This window comes from Lissotriton vulgaris, chromosome 11, assembly GCF_964263255.1.
Source record: "Lissotriton vulgaris chromosome 11, aLisVul1.2, whole genome shotgun sequence".
In the NCBI taxonomy this organism is placed as follows: Eukaryota; Metazoa; Chordata; class Amphibia; order Caudata; family Salamandridae; genus Lissotriton; species Lissotriton vulgaris.
Genome location: NC_141699.1, coordinates 541,920,364 through 541,939,154, shown reverse-complemented (window position 1 = coordinate 541,939,154; position 18,791 = coordinate 541,920,364). Strand labels below are relative to the sequence as shown.

General features: G+C 48.7%; 1 protein-coding gene across 2 annotated transcripts in view; it reads right to left on the bottom strand.

Annotated features, from left to right (window-relative positions):
* The window catches only part of KAT6A (lysine acetyltransferase 6A), a 1,442,101-nt gene that overhangs the window by 122,973 nt on the left and 1,300,337 nt on the right, over positions 1-18,791 (bottom strand). For both annotated transcript variants that reach the window (XM_086943585.1, XM_086943586.1), the window contains exon 15: positions 7,125-7,628. In XM_086943585.1, coding sequence (XP_086799711.1) covers positions 7,125-7,628 — 504 coding nt within the window. The remainder of the gene's footprint in view (positions 1-7,124; positions 7,629-18,791) is intronic.

The following is an 18,791-nucleotide window of genomic DNA, read 5'->3' as shown; positions in this document are numbered from 1 at the left end:
TGCTCAGAGGCTTCCTGGATATCAGAGACAGACAGAATTAAGCTCTACTAATCGTTTCCTTCTGCTCTGGAAAACTAGCATCTCATTCTGAGAACTTTCTGCAATGTTTCTGACCTCATAGGCAGATGCTTCTCCAATCCCTTAGAGATTAATAAATAATTTCATGAAAGATGTTGCATTACTGGACAATGTCTGTTGGGCAGAGAGGGAATAAAGGGGGACTGTATTTAAATATTTTATAGTTGCACAAAGAGAACCTCAAAACAGTGAGGCATCCTGATAGGAAAATGCAGGAAACTGAGAATACATTATCTGAAACAGACAGAAATGTATGGCATCACTGTTATAAATTCTGCCCTAGCAGGGTCAGTCTGGATAAAGGCACAGTGAGATTTTTCTCTCCATGTAAAACTATGGTACCTATCTGCACAGTTTCTTTTAATTTTTTAGCAAGGTAAAAGCAAATGAATGCTAAAGCCCACTTTAACCATAAAATAAAATATGCCATACTTTTACATATGTAAGAAAAGAACAATAGTTACTTACCTGTAATCTGTGGTTCTCCAGTATTGGTGTCTTTCATAGATTCACATGCCTGAATCATTCCCCGTCGTCGGAGTGGGAGTCACACGGTATATAAAAAAGCAATAAATATGCCCATAACAACCAAAAAACCTTGGTAACAAGAAACCAGGAAGTAAAGTTAACCAAAGCTACCCAGACAAAAGTTCCACATGTATGACTATCATAGTCATTATACATAGCCCAAACTGCAGCCAATCAGGCGACAGCACCCACCAGAAAGTTCTCCTCATAGGCTCAGGCTCTCAGATGTTCTCGCACAAGAATGTAACAAGGAGATAAGAGCATAAAGTAGCCTCTGAGGGCAGGTGGGTGGGTTGCATGTGAATCTATGAAATACACCAATACTGGAGAACCACAGATTACAGGCAGGTAAGTAACTATTGTTCTTCTCCAGTATTGGGGTGTCTTTCATAGATTCACATGCCTGAATCAGAGTAGATAGCAGTACCCCAATAATGCTTGGAAGACGCTACTTGCAACACTATCTGCTTATAGCAAGCATTCACAATCACATAAGAGAAATGCTGTATGCATAAACATATATGAAAAATTTGCAATCACATGAGCATGTACTGAACATAGGCAAAATAATAAGCGTCGGAAAAGCAGTAAAGAGGAGGAGAAAAAACAGAGGCTCACCTTATTTGAAAAGATTGCGGAGTACCGCCTGCCCCACTGAAGAATCAGCATCGCTGGCAGCTTCCAAACAGTAATGCTTGGTGAAAGTATGTCTGCTGGACCAAGTTGCTGCTCTACACATCTGCTGAAGAGGAACACCAGCGAAGAGAGCAGTCGATGAGGAAACCGCCCTCGTAGAGTGTGCTCTCGGAGTAGTCTGCAAAGGTCTTCAAGCTTGCAGATGGTAAAAGTCAATAGCGACAGAAATCCATCTAGCTATGGTCTATTTAGACACTGCTTGTCCTTGCCGTATCTTTCCGTAGGCAACAAACACTTTGCGAATGGTAGAGGTCCTTTGTAAATAGAATTTTAGACATCTGCTGATGTCAAGGGTATGCAATGCCCTCTCCGCAGGGGATTAGGAAAAAATGTCTTTAAGATGACTGGTTCGTTCAGGTGAAAATCCGAAGGCACCTTAGGCATAAATTTAGGGTTTGTACGCAGCACCACAGAATTGGACGTGAATTGCAATAAAGGTGAATTGACAGTGAGACCTTGAACATCGCTGACTCTTCTAGATGAAGTCAATGCTAGCAAAAGAGAAACCTTGCAGATTAGAAATTTAAAATCCACCATGTGAATTGGTTCAAATTGTTGGCGCATGAGCTGCGCTAATACCACATTAAGATGCCATGATGGAGGCGGACGACGTACAGGAGGAAAATCCGGAAAAGACCTTTAAAAAACTGTTGTATTATTCTTGATGAATAAAGAGAGTTGGATCCATCCTGTCGGAACCTTGAAATGGCTGCCAAAAAGACTTTTAACGTTGCATGAGATAGGCCTGTTCTTGTTAAATGCAAGAAAAAAGGTAATATCTGTTCCGGTGTTGGGTGAACCCCAGCAGATTGACACCACATGCAGAATCTTTACCATTTAAGTCTGTATGTCTTTATTGTAGCAGGTGCTCGCGCGTTAGCCAGTACCTCCTTACAATCTGCAGTAATATTTAGATGAGCGAATTCAAGGTGCTCAGGCGCCAAGCATCTAATTTCAGAGAAGCAGGATCCGGATGGCAAATTTGACGTTCTGAATGGACAGGAGATTCGGTACTGGTCGAAACTGAATTGGATCGCACTCTGATAGGAGAAGAAGTTCGGTGAACCAGAATTGGCGAGGCCATCTGGGAGCGATGAGAATTAAGCAACAAGGTTCTTTCTACATCTTCCGGAAAACTCTGGGAACCAACGGTATCGGGGCGTAAGCATATATTTGAGACCAATTGATCGAAAACGCATTCCCCTGAGAGTCCCGGCACGTGAACTACCAAGAGATTGATCCTGTGTCGTATCGCCCAAGCCCAGATTTCTTGGGCTTCCTGAGACAGAAGAACCGACCTCGTTCCTCCCTGTTTGTTTAAGTAATGCATACTTGTAGTATTGTCCGTGCGAACCAATACTGTGGCCCCTGGAATAATTGTACAAAAGGACTTGAGGACAAAGAAGATGGCTCTTAGCCCTAGCAGATTTACGTGCCATGTCCTTTGTTGAGGGCTCCATTTCCCGCTGACCATCAGCCCTTGAAGATGTGCTCGCCAACCCTCGAGGGATGCGTCTGTGGTGATAGTGTAATTTGGCGTCTCTTGAAGGAACGCATAGCTTTTCTGTAGATTTCATTCTTGATCCCACCAGAGAAAGGCCTCCAGCATCCGAGGAGTGATTTGAATGAGATCTTCGAATGAACCTGAGACTTGTAACCATTGCAGGCTGAGTTCCTCTTGAAGGGGCCTCATTCTGAGGTGGAAATTTGGTATCAACAGGATGCAAGAAGAGACCATTCCTAGAAAGGACTTGAACTGTCGGACTGAAACTGACTTTCTTGATAGTAACATGTGAGCCATATCTTTGATTCTCTTTTGCCTTTCGTCCGATACGAAAGCTTGAACTAGTTTTGTGTCCAAGGTTGCTTCTAAGAACGTTTGCCTTTGTGAAGGAACAAGATGTGACTTGCTGAGGTTGATAGAAAGACCCAGCGATTGGAAGAGAGACAGTCATCTTTGCACATGGATGTTTGTGTCTGAGAAAGAATTCGCCTTATAAGGCAATCGTCAAGGTAAGGAAATATTTGAATCCCCTCCAGCCGGAGGTGCTCTGCTACTGGAGCTAGGATCTTTGTAAACACTCTGGGTGCTGATCGTAGTCCAAAGGGAAGGACCTTGAACTGAAAATCCCTGCCAATCACTCTGAAACGCACAAACTTTCTGTGACTGGGTAAAATGGGCAAGTTGAAGTGCCTATCTTGAAGGTCCAAGGTGGCCATGTGATACCCTGCAGACAGAAGATGAAGTATTTCCTGAAGAGATAAAATCCGAAATGACAGTTTATTTAGATACTTGTTGAGGGAACGAAGGTCTAGAATTGGACGCCATTCTCCGTATTTCTTCTTTATTAGAAAGAACCGTGAATAGAATCCTGTTCCTGTCTGCCTTGAGGGACTTTTTCGATCGCTCCTTTTTTGAGAAAACAACTCCTTGAGATGAGCTGGAGGAGGGCCCTTTGGAGGGAAATTTGGAGGAAACTTTTCGAATTCTAGAGCATGGCCCCTGGCTACGATGTCTAGGACCCATCTGTCCGATGTTATCGAGGACCAGTTTGAATAACATTTTGAGATTCTTCCTCCAACTTTTACATGCGACTGCGGCAGTAGCGGTGGCATGTTATGATCCTCATTGCCTTTTATTGGAATCCTTTCTGCGGTAGGAAGGTTTCTTCTTGTTCTGGGAATAGGCTGTGTTGCGCTGGCCATATGATTGGTAACATTGCGATTGGAAGCGCGGATTCCCCTGATAAGATCTGTAGGAAGATTGCGGACTATAGCTTCCTCGATTGGAGGACGATCCACGTCCTCTCGCACCCTGAAAGGGCGTCTTCCGAAACTGCAAGGTGCCAAGAGATCTGGCTGTTTCTGTGTCCTTTTTGATGGTTTGCAAGGCTTCGTCTACATGTGGGCCAAACAAAGCCTCCCCATCGAAGGGCATGTCCAGAATCTTAGATTGCACCTCCTGGCGAAACGAAGTAGCCTTTAACCAGCCTTGTCGGCGCAGGACAGCAGCCCCCTCCAGCTGCCTGAAGCCAATGGAAGCCATATTCACTGCAGAGTCGATCATTTCTGTCGATATCCGTTCTCCCTCTTGCAGTATCTTCAGAGATTCGGATTTTGAAAATTCCGGAAGCATGTCTATGTACGGTGAGATATCCGACCACATTTGTCGGTCGTACCGACCCAGAATGGCTAGATAATTGGCAGCATGGACCGTTGTCGCTGCCATCGTAGAGACTCGTTTTCCAATCGAGTCCAGTCGCCTGCCGTCTCTGTCAGGTGGGGCTGTGATCGGGGATGATGGATTCTTAGTCCGTCTTTGGGCAGCTTGCACAATCCCGGAATCTGCCTTTGGGTGTCCTATAAGGCACGCTGAAGACTTGTCAGGTGCTTTATATTTTTTGTCCAGACTTGGCAAGACTGGAGGAATAGATGCAGGATTCGCCATCACCTTTAATCCCTCTTTCCATATAAAGTCTATAATTGGAAATCGCCCGCACCCGTCTCCTTGGCTGGTCTTTAAAGTCATAGAGGAAGCATTCCTCTTTCTTAGTTTCCATAGGGATAGAGAAACGTTGGGTTGCTCTCTCCATAAGAAGGTGAAAGCCTCCAATGTCCACTGGATGTGAATCGGCAGGAACTGGAGGTGAAGGAGAAGGTGTCTCGATTTGATATTCATCCCACTCCGACAACAAAGATCTCTCATCTACTTCACCTTCCTCTCTCTCTTCATCATCTGATGAGTGCTTCTGCAGAATGATGTGAAATCACTGGCGAAGGAGGTCTAGTAGACCTGAATTCTGATGTGGAAGCCTGCGCCACTGGTGTAGGAGGCACGGAGTCCGCTGATTCAGATGGCGGGAAACGACGGTAATAATTGTCCAGCATATGCTGAAGATTGGTTAATAAGGCTACAGGCATTTGAGTTGTCGGGATACTAGCAGCAGGTGACGCCAAATGTTCAGGCGAAGGTTGATCATCATGATCTTCCTCTTGGTACTTAATGAACAGTTCTGAAGGACTTGTAGCTGTTCTAAACCGATCATCCACATCAGAATCTTCCTCACTGTCTTCGGAGTCCAGCAATTTGTCAGGAACCTGTAGAGGTACCTTATGTGGAGAAAGACGCAATGGAGATAAGGGTTCAAGCACAGAACCACATCTTTGTAGCTAAGAAGGCTTTGTCGTAGAAGATAAAGCCGTAGATGGTGAAGAAACTTGTATTTCCGTACATGTTGACAATTTTTGCGGCGACGGAGGAGTCGTTGGATTGCCATGGTCCTTAAGCTTCTGTAGCCACAGAAGTAAGCGGCCCTCTCTGTCCCTGAGGGTCTTTTGAGGGAAGGTCCTGCATATCTTGCAGTACTTCACTTGATGATCCAGATACAGGCAGTAGATGCATTTCTTGTGGGGGATCTTCTGAGAAAAGCCGGAGCTTACCACAAGATGCACAAGGTCTGAATAATGATTTCTTAGAGGAAGTAATCCTAAAAGTAAGAAATCCTGAAGAAACTTGAGAAGAACTGAGCAGAGCTCAGGGAGACTCCCTTCACACGACGTGCAGTAGAAAATCTGAGAGCCTGAGCCTTTGAGGAGAACTTTCTGGTGGGTGCTGTCGCCTGATTGGCTGCAGTTTGAGCTATGTGTAATGACTATGATGGTCATACATGTGGAACTATTTTCTTGGTTGCTTTGGGCTACTTTACTTCCTGGTTTCTTTTTACCAATGTTTTTTGGTTGTTATGGGCATATTTATTGCTTTTTTATATACCGTGAGACTCCCACTCCGACGACGGGGAATGATTCAGGCATGTGAATCTATGAAAGACACCCCAATACTGGAGAATAATGGTTCCATTAGCACTTATTTAGCATATTTCATTGTTATCCAAAATAGCAGTGTAACACATTAATCAAATATACATGCATCAAATTTAGTATAGGATTTAACAGAACATAATGTGCTCAACGCTTAATCAAATTTCACAGAAGAGTAGAGCAAAAACACGTGTATGTGCGCAAGCAACAGAAACAGACCACAGGAGAGCCATTAGAAAAAGAAGTCTAAAACAAGCAATCAGAATATCACATACAATAACGTTTGTATCCAGTCTAATTGCATAGTCGAAGTTTCAACCCAGGAGTTAATTGAAAGGTCATCATCTCAACTAATGCATCTCGAGAGGCACTGTGTATTCATTCAAGGCCCAATTGGTTCCATACCTTATTAGTTAGGAGGAATGAGCATCCAAGAAAGCACTGAAAAATATCACTACAATGTGAAAAGCAAATCAACAAATAATAACCAAAGCCAGGCAAGCGCAACTGTCACTGTCAACAATGAACCTTTCACTCATGTGTGAATCACTGTTAAGCCCTGAGCATATTACTGCTTGTAATGCATGTGGTAGTTAAACACATTTATATTTTGATTGATTTGTCTGGCAGCTAATTTGCATTAACTGATGTGAAATAAACCGTCATTATCAAGTTTTTAAATGTACTGAATTAGTCATGGTGAGAGCACTGTTCTTATATGCATCCTATTGCTGTCGATTCCTCTTAAATGTACTGGACTTATTATATATATATATATATAGACATACAATATAAAAATACCAGAAAGCTATATTTGTCTAGTAAAGGTGTTCTAGGGTCTAACACAGTGGCAGAGATATTCGATGTTCTTGATTATATATGAAGTTCCCTCACAAGTTCACTACTCCCAACTGCTAACACCAAAACCCTGACAACGAGTGGATAAACAATGTGTTATTCTAGTGTTAAACAGAGAAGGCTCTGGTCCCAGAGAGACAACGCACCTTACGCTTCAAGGTGGGCTTGGTGAGAGTGGGAGGTGACACTGACCGAGGGCTGTCAAGATCTTCCTCTTCTTCTTCCTCTTCTTCCTCCTCCTCCTCACTGCTCTCACTGAAGCCCCTCAGAAGTGCTCGATCTCCCTCGCTGAAGCGTCGAGGAATCCTCTTGTCATGTCCAAAGAACCTTTTAAGGCCCTGTGATTCATGTAGCCGTTCATGGCTCTCCACCAAACTCTCGCTGTAGCGTCGCTTTGGAAAAGCAATATTCCCATCCAGCAGGAGCAGCCGCTTTGGTTTCTTGGTGCTTAAGTTGGCATCATGAGACCTGCGGCCCTTTCGTCCCCTGCGTGGAGGCTGCCTGTTCATAGGGAGATTGTCTATGGGGAGCCCCTGCAAAGGTGGCTGGCAGGGTGTAGCATTAGGTGCTGGTGAGCGATCTTGCTGCTTATCCTGTTCTGGCACTTGGCACATACTCTTCTTAATTTCACAGGAGCTAGACGACAACACCTAAAGTAAAAATAAAAAAAGACCCAACTTCAAGCTTTTGCACAATACTCCAGTATAATACAAGCTGTATTCTGCCTATTCATAAGTAACACAATATGCAGCTTTCAACATTGCAGTCCATAGAATGATAGCTAAGATGACAAACTCATACACTGCAGGGATTAGTATTTGACAACATGGTCAAAGATTAAAACCCTGATGGGTCCCCTCAACCTTTCACCTGCCTGCAGTCATTGAATTAAGAACCATTGAGTTGGGAAACAATAAGCATCTACTATTTCAGTCTTATTGCAATGCCAAGAAATGCAAGTGTGAATGTGTGCTTTCTAAATATACACACTGAACAAATTGCCTACATTCACTAAGAGTCTTTTTGGCAAACACTATCCAACCCCAGATTCTTCACTTTTTGAATTCCCTTGAGGCAGCAGTCTCGATTCAGAATCTTTCTATTAATAGCTAACGGACGCAGGTAGTGCCATCGGCAATGAGATCGCGCCACTTCTGAAACGGACAGCATGGAGCCATATATAAGCACCACACCCTTGCACACTGATGTCATTTTTCTTATATGGAATCTTCAGCTGCAGATCAGCCATAGGAAAAGGCAACCTGAGATGTGACAAACCTAACTAGGGATCTTCTTAGAGTTCTAAAAGCCAAGTCCTTAGAAGTGGGAGAAGGGGCGGCAGTGAGGAAGAATCAGTTACTTACCAGTTACTCCAGTTCTCCAATATTGGTATCTAATATATATTCACAAGCTTGAATCATTCCCCGTCATCAGGTTGGGAATCCCCAATACATTAAAATAGCAGTGTACAGTGTAAAAAAGCCATAGGCTTGAAACAACTTGTACATTTAGTAACATTTCCACCTCAGTTGAAAAACCCAAACCTCAGCCAGTGGGGTGCAAGCTAAAGCTCTCCTACTCCCCCTAGAGGCCATCATTGCTCAGATTTCAAAGCACAAGTGTAAGAATAATACTGGGTGAGCATCTGCCCAGCAAAGAGAGAGGGTCGCTTGTGAATATATAAAAGATACCAATGATGGAGAATAAAAATTGGCCTACTAATCATGAAAGAAAGTTTTAGTTCTATTAAGGACAAAGAGATGAGTGTTATGCTCTACGTTCTTTATTTCCATTCCAGCAGCTTTCAACTAAACAACCCAAAAACGATCACAGGGTAAAGATCAACAACAATCCACCAATGAACAGTCCAGGATGTCCACAAATGCATGAGGAACCTGGATAACTTCCTTTTTCTTGCCTGCAACCATGACTTCCACCATTTTACGGTATTCTGCTTTAGAACAATCTGAACCTGAAAGAAGCCAGGACAAAAAGAATGAACCTGAACCCTCCTGCATGACGCAAGTAAAGGCAGCAAACACACTGACTCAAACATGCAGAAAATAAGGTGGTAGTACATATACCATATCAGAGTAAACAGAGACTATGCATATACCTCTGTGAACATGCACAATTGCAAATAAACATGGAAAGAATAAACAAGTGATACTTATACCATACAACTCTGAATGTACAGAGACCAGTTACGGGTGACCATATAATATGGATGAACATGGTCCATCTTTGAGGGAAGATGCAGTGGCATCTATTTTAGCTGGTCCCTCCTTATAGGGCAACAGAACTATGGCCCAGGTAATCACTTTGGTGGAGGGTTGAGATTCACTGACAGAACTAAAAAAGACCATTTTACATGATGACATTTTAACAGAATATTTTAGGGCAAACGCGGCACCACGAGGTTTACTTGTAGTCAATGAGCCATTGATCTTCTTAGAAGACTCGTCATTCAGGAGAGACTGGTCGCTCATTGCCTGGGGCCTGGCTTTGGTTGGCTACCTATGTATCCCCCCTATGCAACTATATCAGTATTACCCCAGTCCTAAGCCCTTTTTAGGGAGAGGCAGAGGCAGACAAAAGGGACAAAGAGTTCAGTGGGAGCACCTAAATCAACTAGCTACCCGGGAAACTCTAACAGGAATGAGAAGATAAGCAGTCTGATAATGAATTTGACAAATGTTACACTGATTCTGGCAAAAGAGGGCGTCCTTAAAAAATGTCTAGGATTTGTCCCTACAAATCACGCGGATCTCTTCAAACTCAGGTGCGAACTTGCAGAATGTTTTAGGAAGGTTCAGCTTAATGTGTTTTTTGAGGGTCAAGACAGAAATACTTAGCAACATGATGGGGACACTGGACTCCCTCTACAATTCACTTTAGTTCCATCACTCGCACAGGTCCTGCCAGAGATCGGGGTGTTTGAACAAGTGGCTTATTAGAGACATAGAACAGTCTGAGGCCAAGAATAAAAGAACCTTCAGCAATTTGACTACGTTGGAACAAAAGACAATGAGAGAAGTAAACCTACGTATTATCATAAAACCAGCTGATAAGGGTGGTGCCTTGGTGATCCTTACCAGGAAGGCTTATGATGTAGAATGCCAACGACTCCTAGAAGATAGGAGAAACTATGAGGTCCTGATCAGAGACCCGACAGTAGTACTAAAAAAAGACATTATCATTGGCGAAGAAGCCTTAACTAATGATTGGATTTGTCAAAAAGAGGCGGCCGTCTTGAGGAACGAAGATCCCGTACTTTTATATACTATCTAAAGTACACAAGACTGCAAGACCTCCTCTGGGCTGACCTATAGTATTGGGGATTGATTCCGTATTGGAACCACTATCCCGATTTTTTTACTTCTATTTAAGACCAATTTTCCAGAGAATGCCAGCTTACTTAAAAGATATAAGGGAGGTGCTGAATTTGATAAAGAATCTACATTTTAATCCTAATGAAGAATGTCTAATTGGATTAGACATTGAATCACTTTACACAAATATTCCTCGAAGAAAAAAATGTATAGTAATTGAAAGTATTCACTTCAAAGAGGATTGGGAGTTCCAGACCTCAAGAAACTTTATACTATGTCTGGCATAACTGGCCCTCACCAGGAACTTTTTCCAGTACCAGGATACTTTATATTTACAAACCATGGCACCTCCATGAGTAGTTCATGTGCATCGAGTCTGGCATTTTTATATGTATCGCACTTTGAAAATGAGTACATATGTGCCAGAACAAACCCTTTGCAGACTCCATAAAGTTGGTTGAACAGTAGGAATCCCTATCTGTTTCTCACAGCCAGTATCACAACAGAGTCCCTTCCGTTTTTGGATTTAATCATTAAAGCAGTGGGAGGTAAATTGATTAGTGAAGTCTTTCACAAACCCACAGATAAAAATAATCTGTTAACCTTACATAGTTTCACTTCTAAGTTCCTTAGGGAGAACCTCCCACATGGGCAGTTCCTACGTTTGAGGAAGCTAAGATCTTGAGTGAAAAACTGCATGGACTAGATTACCCTGTACACATTATTGAAAGGGCCTGGAAACATGTCATACATAATAACAGGGATTCTCTTTTAGAGTCAAACGATAAACCAAAAGAGCACAGGAATGTCTGTGTTACCATCTTTAGCACAGAATCCAATTGTGTGAAGAAGATCATTACAAAGAAATGGCGTATTCTCAACTCCAATGGTCTCCATTGTTTTCCTTTAAAAAGAGTGCAAGCCTAAGGGACATTCTGGTTCATATGAGACCGCAGACAATGAGACCGAGGAGTAATGTGGAACAAACCCTATGGGATTTAGCTCTGGTCACAGGTCACTATCCCCGTGGGAAATGCAAAGTTTGCCCCTAACACAAATCAGTAAATCCATTGAAGGGGCGTGGCTTGAGCGCCGAGGGAGATGGCGGCGTGAGCCCGGAGCTCCGCGCCTATTCCCCACAATACTCCTGAAAACGGGGCCAGAGAACCCGCAAGTGCCCCGGCGCCGGTAGCGGATCTGAAGGAGACTGGCTGGGCGTGATCTGGGCTACTGGCGGCACGGCAGCGCCGAGATCGGCCGCCGATCGCAGCGGCCGCCTGAGCGGAGGGAGAGACGGCGGCGCGCAAGATGGCGGCCGCGACGGAGCCTTGACTGACCGAGGGCTGCGCAGCGGTCCACACACCCGAAGCACACCGAAGGGGCGCGGCCGCCGTCACGGACGATTCCGACGGCGATCCCCCCGCAGCGGGAGAAGCTCCTTGACCCTCGGCTGCGGTGCGCGGCGACCGCGACCGCTAGAAGAAAGGGCCGCCAGGTACGCCACTGCAGGCGGAGCTCCCAGGCGGCTTCAATAGCCAGGAGTGCGGTGGGACGAACTGCGACCCAGCCCTGGGCACCGAACTTGATGACGGGTGAGCGGGAACAGTCCTGAGAGGTGGACCACAGGGGACGGGGACTAGTGCAGCACGGCCCGGGCCCCCCCCGCCCCCCATCTCCTTTCTCTTGTGGCCCCCCCGCCGCGGAGGCTCGAATGGTGGATGAAGACATAGCGGAGGCGCCCTGCAGGCCAGCGGAGGTCCCCCGGCAGCGCCAACCCTCCGATAGCGCGACACGCTTGAGCCGCTAGCCCAGGAGAGGGAAGACGGTATACCTCAGTCCCCAGGGAGCGAGCAGCACGGCAGGCGCTGCTTCTGGAGTGCGGCAACAGCGCAGCGGGTACCCGTGGCGCACAGGAGCCGGCCACGTGGCTGGGGCCCGAGGGGAGAAAGAACGATCATCCACAGATCCCGGGGGCCGAGAATCACGACAGGCGCATCGTCTGGGGCGCGACATCTGCGAAGCGCGACCCCATAGCGCACAGGGACAGGCTGCGAGGCTGTGGCCTGGGAGGTCTCAGCCAACCGGGCAGGCCGAGTAGGACGAGGTCAGCCACAATGGGGAAGCCGAGGACCAAGGCGGAGGAGGCAGCGACGTCTGATGCGGCGGAGGGGGGCCCCACCGGGCAGTCGGACCTGCAGCGATTGCAGGACCGGATACTGGAAGCCATAACGGCCACTCGAGACGCGCTCCACAACGACATAGCGCAAGTGGCGTCAGGACTGGGCTTGCTCCGGGCGGACCACGATAAATTAAAAGACAGGGTCAAGGACGCTGAAACGGTGATCAAGGACCTGGCGCCAGCTCACAAGGTGATGGAAGGGAAGCTAACGGAAGCCCTGGACCGCATACGCACCCTGGAAAGGCGGGCGGAGGACGCGGAAAACAGAAGCCGGCGCAGCAATGTGCGGATCGTAGGCGTACCGGAGACGGAGGGGACGAGGGACATGGTTGCCTACATGGAGGAATGGCTGAAAACAGTGGTGGCGCCGGAAGGGCTCTCGTCATTCTTCACACTGGAGCGTGCACATAGAGTCCCCTTGGGGCCTCCCAAGCCCGGGCTTCCACCCAGACCGATCATAGCCAAGTTGCTTCATCACAAGGATAGGGATTTGCTCCTGCGGAAGGCTCGAGAGGATGGCCCCTTCCAGATTGCGAACAGCAAGGTCACACTTTTCCCAGATTTCACCTTCGAGACACAGAAGCAGCGGGCCTCCTTCCTTACAATCAAAAAGGAACTGCGGAATGAGGGGATAGCCTACTCGTTGCTTTTCCCGGCCAGGCTCCGAGTGGTGGTGGACGACAAGGCGAGCTTCTTTAACACGTCAGCGGAGGCCTGGGACTGGTGGGAGACGTACAGAGCTGGAACGGACGGCGCCAGGGTGCAGGAGGAGCGGGAGAAGGAGCGGGAGCGTTCGCCGCAGCGGCCGCGGAAGTCGAAGAGGCTGAGGAAACGTGGGCAGGGGAAGCTGGGTCCAACGGCCTCCCAGACTGAGGCAGAACGGCAGGCCGCACTACTGGAAGTGGGGAAGCTGAGTCGAGCGGAGGGCCCCGGCTCTGGGGGGGCCACGGACTCGGACACTCTTATATCGGCCTCAGGTTCAGAATCGGACCTTTCTGGGATTCTTCGGACCGGAGGGCCGCTGGTGACACCGCAGACGGCGGACGAGACCCTGAATGTCTGAACTGCTGGCAGAAGACTATGGGTAATGTTTGGAAAGCTGGGAGGGAGACCCATGCCTAAGTATATAGCGGGGGCCGGGGCACACCGGGGTGCTCATGGCAGGGAGGACATGGGAAACTGGGGAGGGAGCGAGGAGCTAGGCGGCGCAGCCCCCCTCTGGACAAGGCCGCGCTCCGTAGGCCCTTAAGGCACCCACGGCTGCGGCTGTGTAGTTAAGGCCTGGGTCAATCAGGTGCGGGAGTTTGGATGGGGACTGATATCTTGGTATTGGGGCCTGTTCTGGGGGAGTGGGGGGGGGGGTTCCACAGTTGGGGATTGTTTACCCTTTTTGAAGTTATTGACCCTGGGTATACCACGGGTAGGACTGTTGAGATGCTTTGTTTTGTTAAGGGGGGGGCACCACCACCATTGAAGGGCGGGAACTGGAGGAAATGTGTCGACCGGATCACTGGGACAATGGCTAATGTGAATAAATTGAACTGTATTACCTGGAATGTGCGGGGCCTACATACCATGCAGCGCAGACACAAAGTACATGCCTATTTAGTGCGGAGGGGAGTGCACATCGCCATGCTGCAGGAGACGCATCTTACACGGCAGGAGGGGGCGGCGCTACAGAGAAGGTGGCGGGGACAGGTTTTCCATACCAGCTACTCAGCATATGCTAGGGGGGGTACTAATCTGGATTAGAGCAGGCACACCTTTCCCGCTCACGCGCCAATGGGTGGACCAGGAAGGGAGGTATGTGGTGGCGGAGGGGAAGCTGGAAGGTAGAGATATCGTCTTAGCTAGCATTTATGCCCCGAATTCGGACCAGCTGGCTTTCCTCGCGACACTATCAGGAACGCTGGCTCACTCCCTGGCAGGCCCGGTCCTGCTGGGGGGTGACTTCAACTCCATTGCGGACCCCTTGCTGGATAGGTCCCACCCCCCCCTACACGATTCCCCGGTACACAGGCTATCTAGGGGTAGAAGGGAGTGGCAAGAGAGTTGGGAACTGACGGATATCTGGAGAGGGCAACACCCGGCTGACCGAGATTACTCATTCTTCTCCGGACTGCATGACTTGCATGTCCGATTGGACACGATACTCTGCTCCCGGGGGGTGCTGCCATACGTCACGGAATCGGAGTACCTGTCGAGAACGATCTCTGACCATAATCCACTCCTGATCCGGTTAGCTTGGGTGGCGGAGAAACCCAGGATCCCGATCTGGAAACTACGGCCTGAGACCTTAGAAGACCCCCTATTCGAGGCGACCCTGGCGGAGGGGGTGGCCTCATATTTCGCGGAGAATGAAGGGACGGCGACCTCCAGGGCGATGGAATGGGACGCCTTTAAGGTAGTGGTGAGGGGTATCTGCATCAAAGACTATGTAGGCGTGCGAAAAGTGTTGCTGGGCGATCTGGCTAAAGCGGATACCAAGCTGAGGGAAGCGGAAAGGGAGCGGCCCGGACACCCTGAACTCCAGGAGACACTCTGCGCGGCTAGGGAGGCGGTAGCGGTTGAGGTGGAGAGGCTTCGAGCCTTTGACTTCAAGAGGTATGTGCTGCGCTCCCATGTGGACGGCGACAAGGCGGGCACCCTTCTGGCGTGGCTTTCGAACCCCACTAGACGGTACACTCCCATACTCCAACTGAGAGATACGTCGGGCGTAGTACAGCACACTCAGTTGGGCATAGTTGACGGCGTCCGGAAGTATTACGAGGGCCTATATAAGAGTGCCCCGGGAGACCGGCCGGAACTAGCAGAACCCTTCTTGACGGGTCTACCCCTACGACGGCTGGAGGCAGAGCAGGCGAAAGACCTGGGCTCGGACATTGAGTTAGGGGAGATCAGGTCGGCGGTGCGACGCATGGCACGTAACAAGTCGCCCGGAATAGACGGGCTCCCCATAGAATTCTATGGCAAATATCTAGATATCCTGGTGCCAAGACTGTTGACCGTCTATAAAGAGGCCAAGGCAGCGGGCCAATTACCGCAGTCCATGCGGGAGGCATTGGTGGTTCCACTGCTGAAGCCCGGTAGAGAGAGTGGTGACCCGGCGTCCTATCAACCACTCTCTATGCTCACCGCAGACTATAAGATTTTGAGCTCCATACTAGCAGCAAGGCTCCTGCCACACATGACGGACCTCGTGCACGAGGACCAGAATGGTTTTATACCATCGCGCAACACCACAATCAATATCAGAAGGCTTATCCGTATCATGGACGGGCTGAACGGCGGAGCTGGGACGGAACTGGTCCTTTCGGTTGACATTGAAAAAGCCTTCGACAGTCTAGAGTGGGACTACCTCTATGCAGTAATGGAACGGTTTGGGCTGGGGGCTGGCTATATTCACTGGACGAAGGTCCTTTATGCGGAGGCGATAGCAAGAGTGAGGGTGGGATCATCGGTGTCCCTCCGATACCCGGTTGAGCGAGGCACCCGACAGGGTTGCTCTCTCTCGCCGCTGCTATTTGCACTGGCTATAGAACCGCTAGCGGCGCAGGCCCGGACTGGGCGGCACTTCAGTGGAGTGCGGGCCCGAGACGGGCAACACTTCATCTCGCTATATGCCGATGATTTACTGCTATTCCTCCATGACGGCGTAGAGGACTTGCCGGGAGCGGAAGCACTACTAGAGAGCTTCGGGAAGATGTTGGGCCTGAAAGTTAACTGGCCAAAGACGAGCTTGTTCCCGCTGCAGGAGGGCGCTGCCCAGCCACAACACCGATCGGAAGCAGCTTGGGAGCCTGCCTGTATTAAGTACCTGGGGGTCCAAATTTACCATAAGGCGGAAGACTTGCTTGAGGGCAACCTAGGGCGATGTGTGCGTGGATTGAGGGGCTGCATGACCTTCTGGGCCACGTTGCCGTTATCGGTGGCTGGCCGGATCTCCTTGCTGAAGATGGTTGCACTGCCAAGATTATTATATTACTTCCGGACGCTCCCGATCTGGCTACCTAGCTCCTTCTTTAGACTACTTCAATCTCTGATCACGACGTTTATTTGGGGAGCGGGACGGTGTAGAGTGGCGCTGGCCACGCTCTCTCGCCCGAAAGATGAGGGGGGATTAGCGGTTCCGGACTTCGAGCTTTATTACCTAGCGGCCCAACTGCAGATCTTCATGCAGGAGGTGGCAAGGGTGTTTCGGGGTCCGGAAGACGACATCTTGCGGGGAACGCCCAGGCACGTCCTGGCATATATCACTCTCCAACAGCGGCTGGACAATAGGGACTTATCGCTGGAGCAGCGCACGTACCGCCAATGCTGGAACCGGGCACAGAGGAGAGCCGGAATTCGGCGCCCGTATGCACCGGAGATCCCTCTGGGCATGTTAACAGCCCTACCGCATGGCGGGGACTGGTCGCATCTGCAAGGATGGGAAGAAGCGGGTGTGCAGGTGGTGGGGGATCTATACGAAAATGGCGCGCTGCTCCCGTTTCAGGAGTTAATGGAGCGCTTTGACATCCCAAGAGGGGGATTTTTGCTTCATGCAGCGATAACCAGGGCAATGCAGGCCCACTTGGTCACAGGACTTGAGGAGCCTGAGACGGCAGCAGCGTGCCAGTACACTATGATGGCGGCGGGAACACTCAAGGCGGTAACATGCCTTTACAATCGGATGATAAGAGAGAACATTCCTCCTCTTGCATCTCTGAAGGCCAAGTGGGAGGCGGACCTGGGTAAGGACATCCCAGACACGACATGGGCACAGTTGATCCGAAGGGCCCGCAACAGCACAAGAAACGCTAGATTCCAACTAATCCACTACTACATCTTACATAGAGCATACATGACCCCGGGAAGGATCAGGCGATATTTTGGCGCGGAAACAGCGTCCTGTCCCCGGTGCCGTGATGAGGGGGCCGAATTAGTGCACATGCTGTGGGCGTGCCCGGCCCTGCGGGGCTATTGGCAGGAAATAGGGGTGGTACTGAACGAGGTGACTGAAAGGACCATAGACTATGGCCCAGCGGAATGCATCCTGCATTGGTTTCCCCATACCCCCAAAAACAAACTCACGAGCAAGTTCATTGATATGGGACTGATGGTGGCTAAGAGGGAGATCACTAGGAACTGGAAGGCGAGGGTGGGGCCAACTCCACGGAGGTGGCGGCAGGAATTCTTGAAGTGGGCGGCGGCTGACAGCTCTTACAGGTACCAGCTTGCGCGCAGGTCCCCTAGCCAGACAGCGGCAGATACAGCGACCTCATGGGAAGTAATGGTACAGGCACTCAGGGACAGCGAGGAGGATGAGGATGAAGAGGCCCCCGAGGCGGGAAGGGCGACAGAGACTAGCTGAGGCCCCGAGAATATCAGATAAACAGGGGAACAGGCACTAGTACTCCAGGAACGAACGCTATAAGTGCCTTAGACGGGTGGTGGTGAATGGGGTGGGATAAGGGGGGGGAGTTCTAGTTTTTGCGCAGGGGGTGGGAGTTGGGGGGTTAGCGCATAAGTTAAGTAGGACTGTAAAAGTAGTCATGCACACGATCCGGACACCGATTACTCCTTTGAACTGACCGTCAGGCATGTGAGCACAGAGATATCATCGCCGCCCGACCCCCGGGTTGTGGGCATAACGGCTGTGTACTGACCACCAATTAATATTGTATGCCTGCTCGATTTTATGAAGCTACTTGCACATGTATGGGCCTGTACAGGCATGACTGCAATAAAAATTATTTAAAAAAAAAAAAAAATCAGTAAATCCATTGATTTGGGTTTGAACTATCCATGGGAAGTGAGAAAGAATACCACCTGTAATTCGGAGAATGTTATTCTTTTGATTAAATGACCATGCGGTTTTCAATACATGGGCATGACAAGAAGTGTTAAGGTGAGAATTTTGGAACATATAAGCACGGTGAGATACAAGAAGTCTATCACGAAACTCACGACACACTACTTAGAAATTAACCACTCTGAAAAAGACCTTTGGTGGACTGTGATTGACAAACTGTTTATCCCCATGTTTGTAAGAAACATTACGCAATTTATGTTCCGAGAACAGAGATGGGTATATAGACTCAAAAGTAGTGAGAATGGCCTAAACTATTCCATTCCTTGGCATCACCTAAATAGTATTCGATAAGATTGTTTGCCTACTTTTGGGATTCAACACTAACTTAATATGCATCTATGCATATATCCCGAACAGGGATACAGAAATTCATAAATAACTAGAAGGCGCCTGACCTATAGAATATCCTGATCTGCTGAATGCGCATTGTATTGGACATATTTTGTGC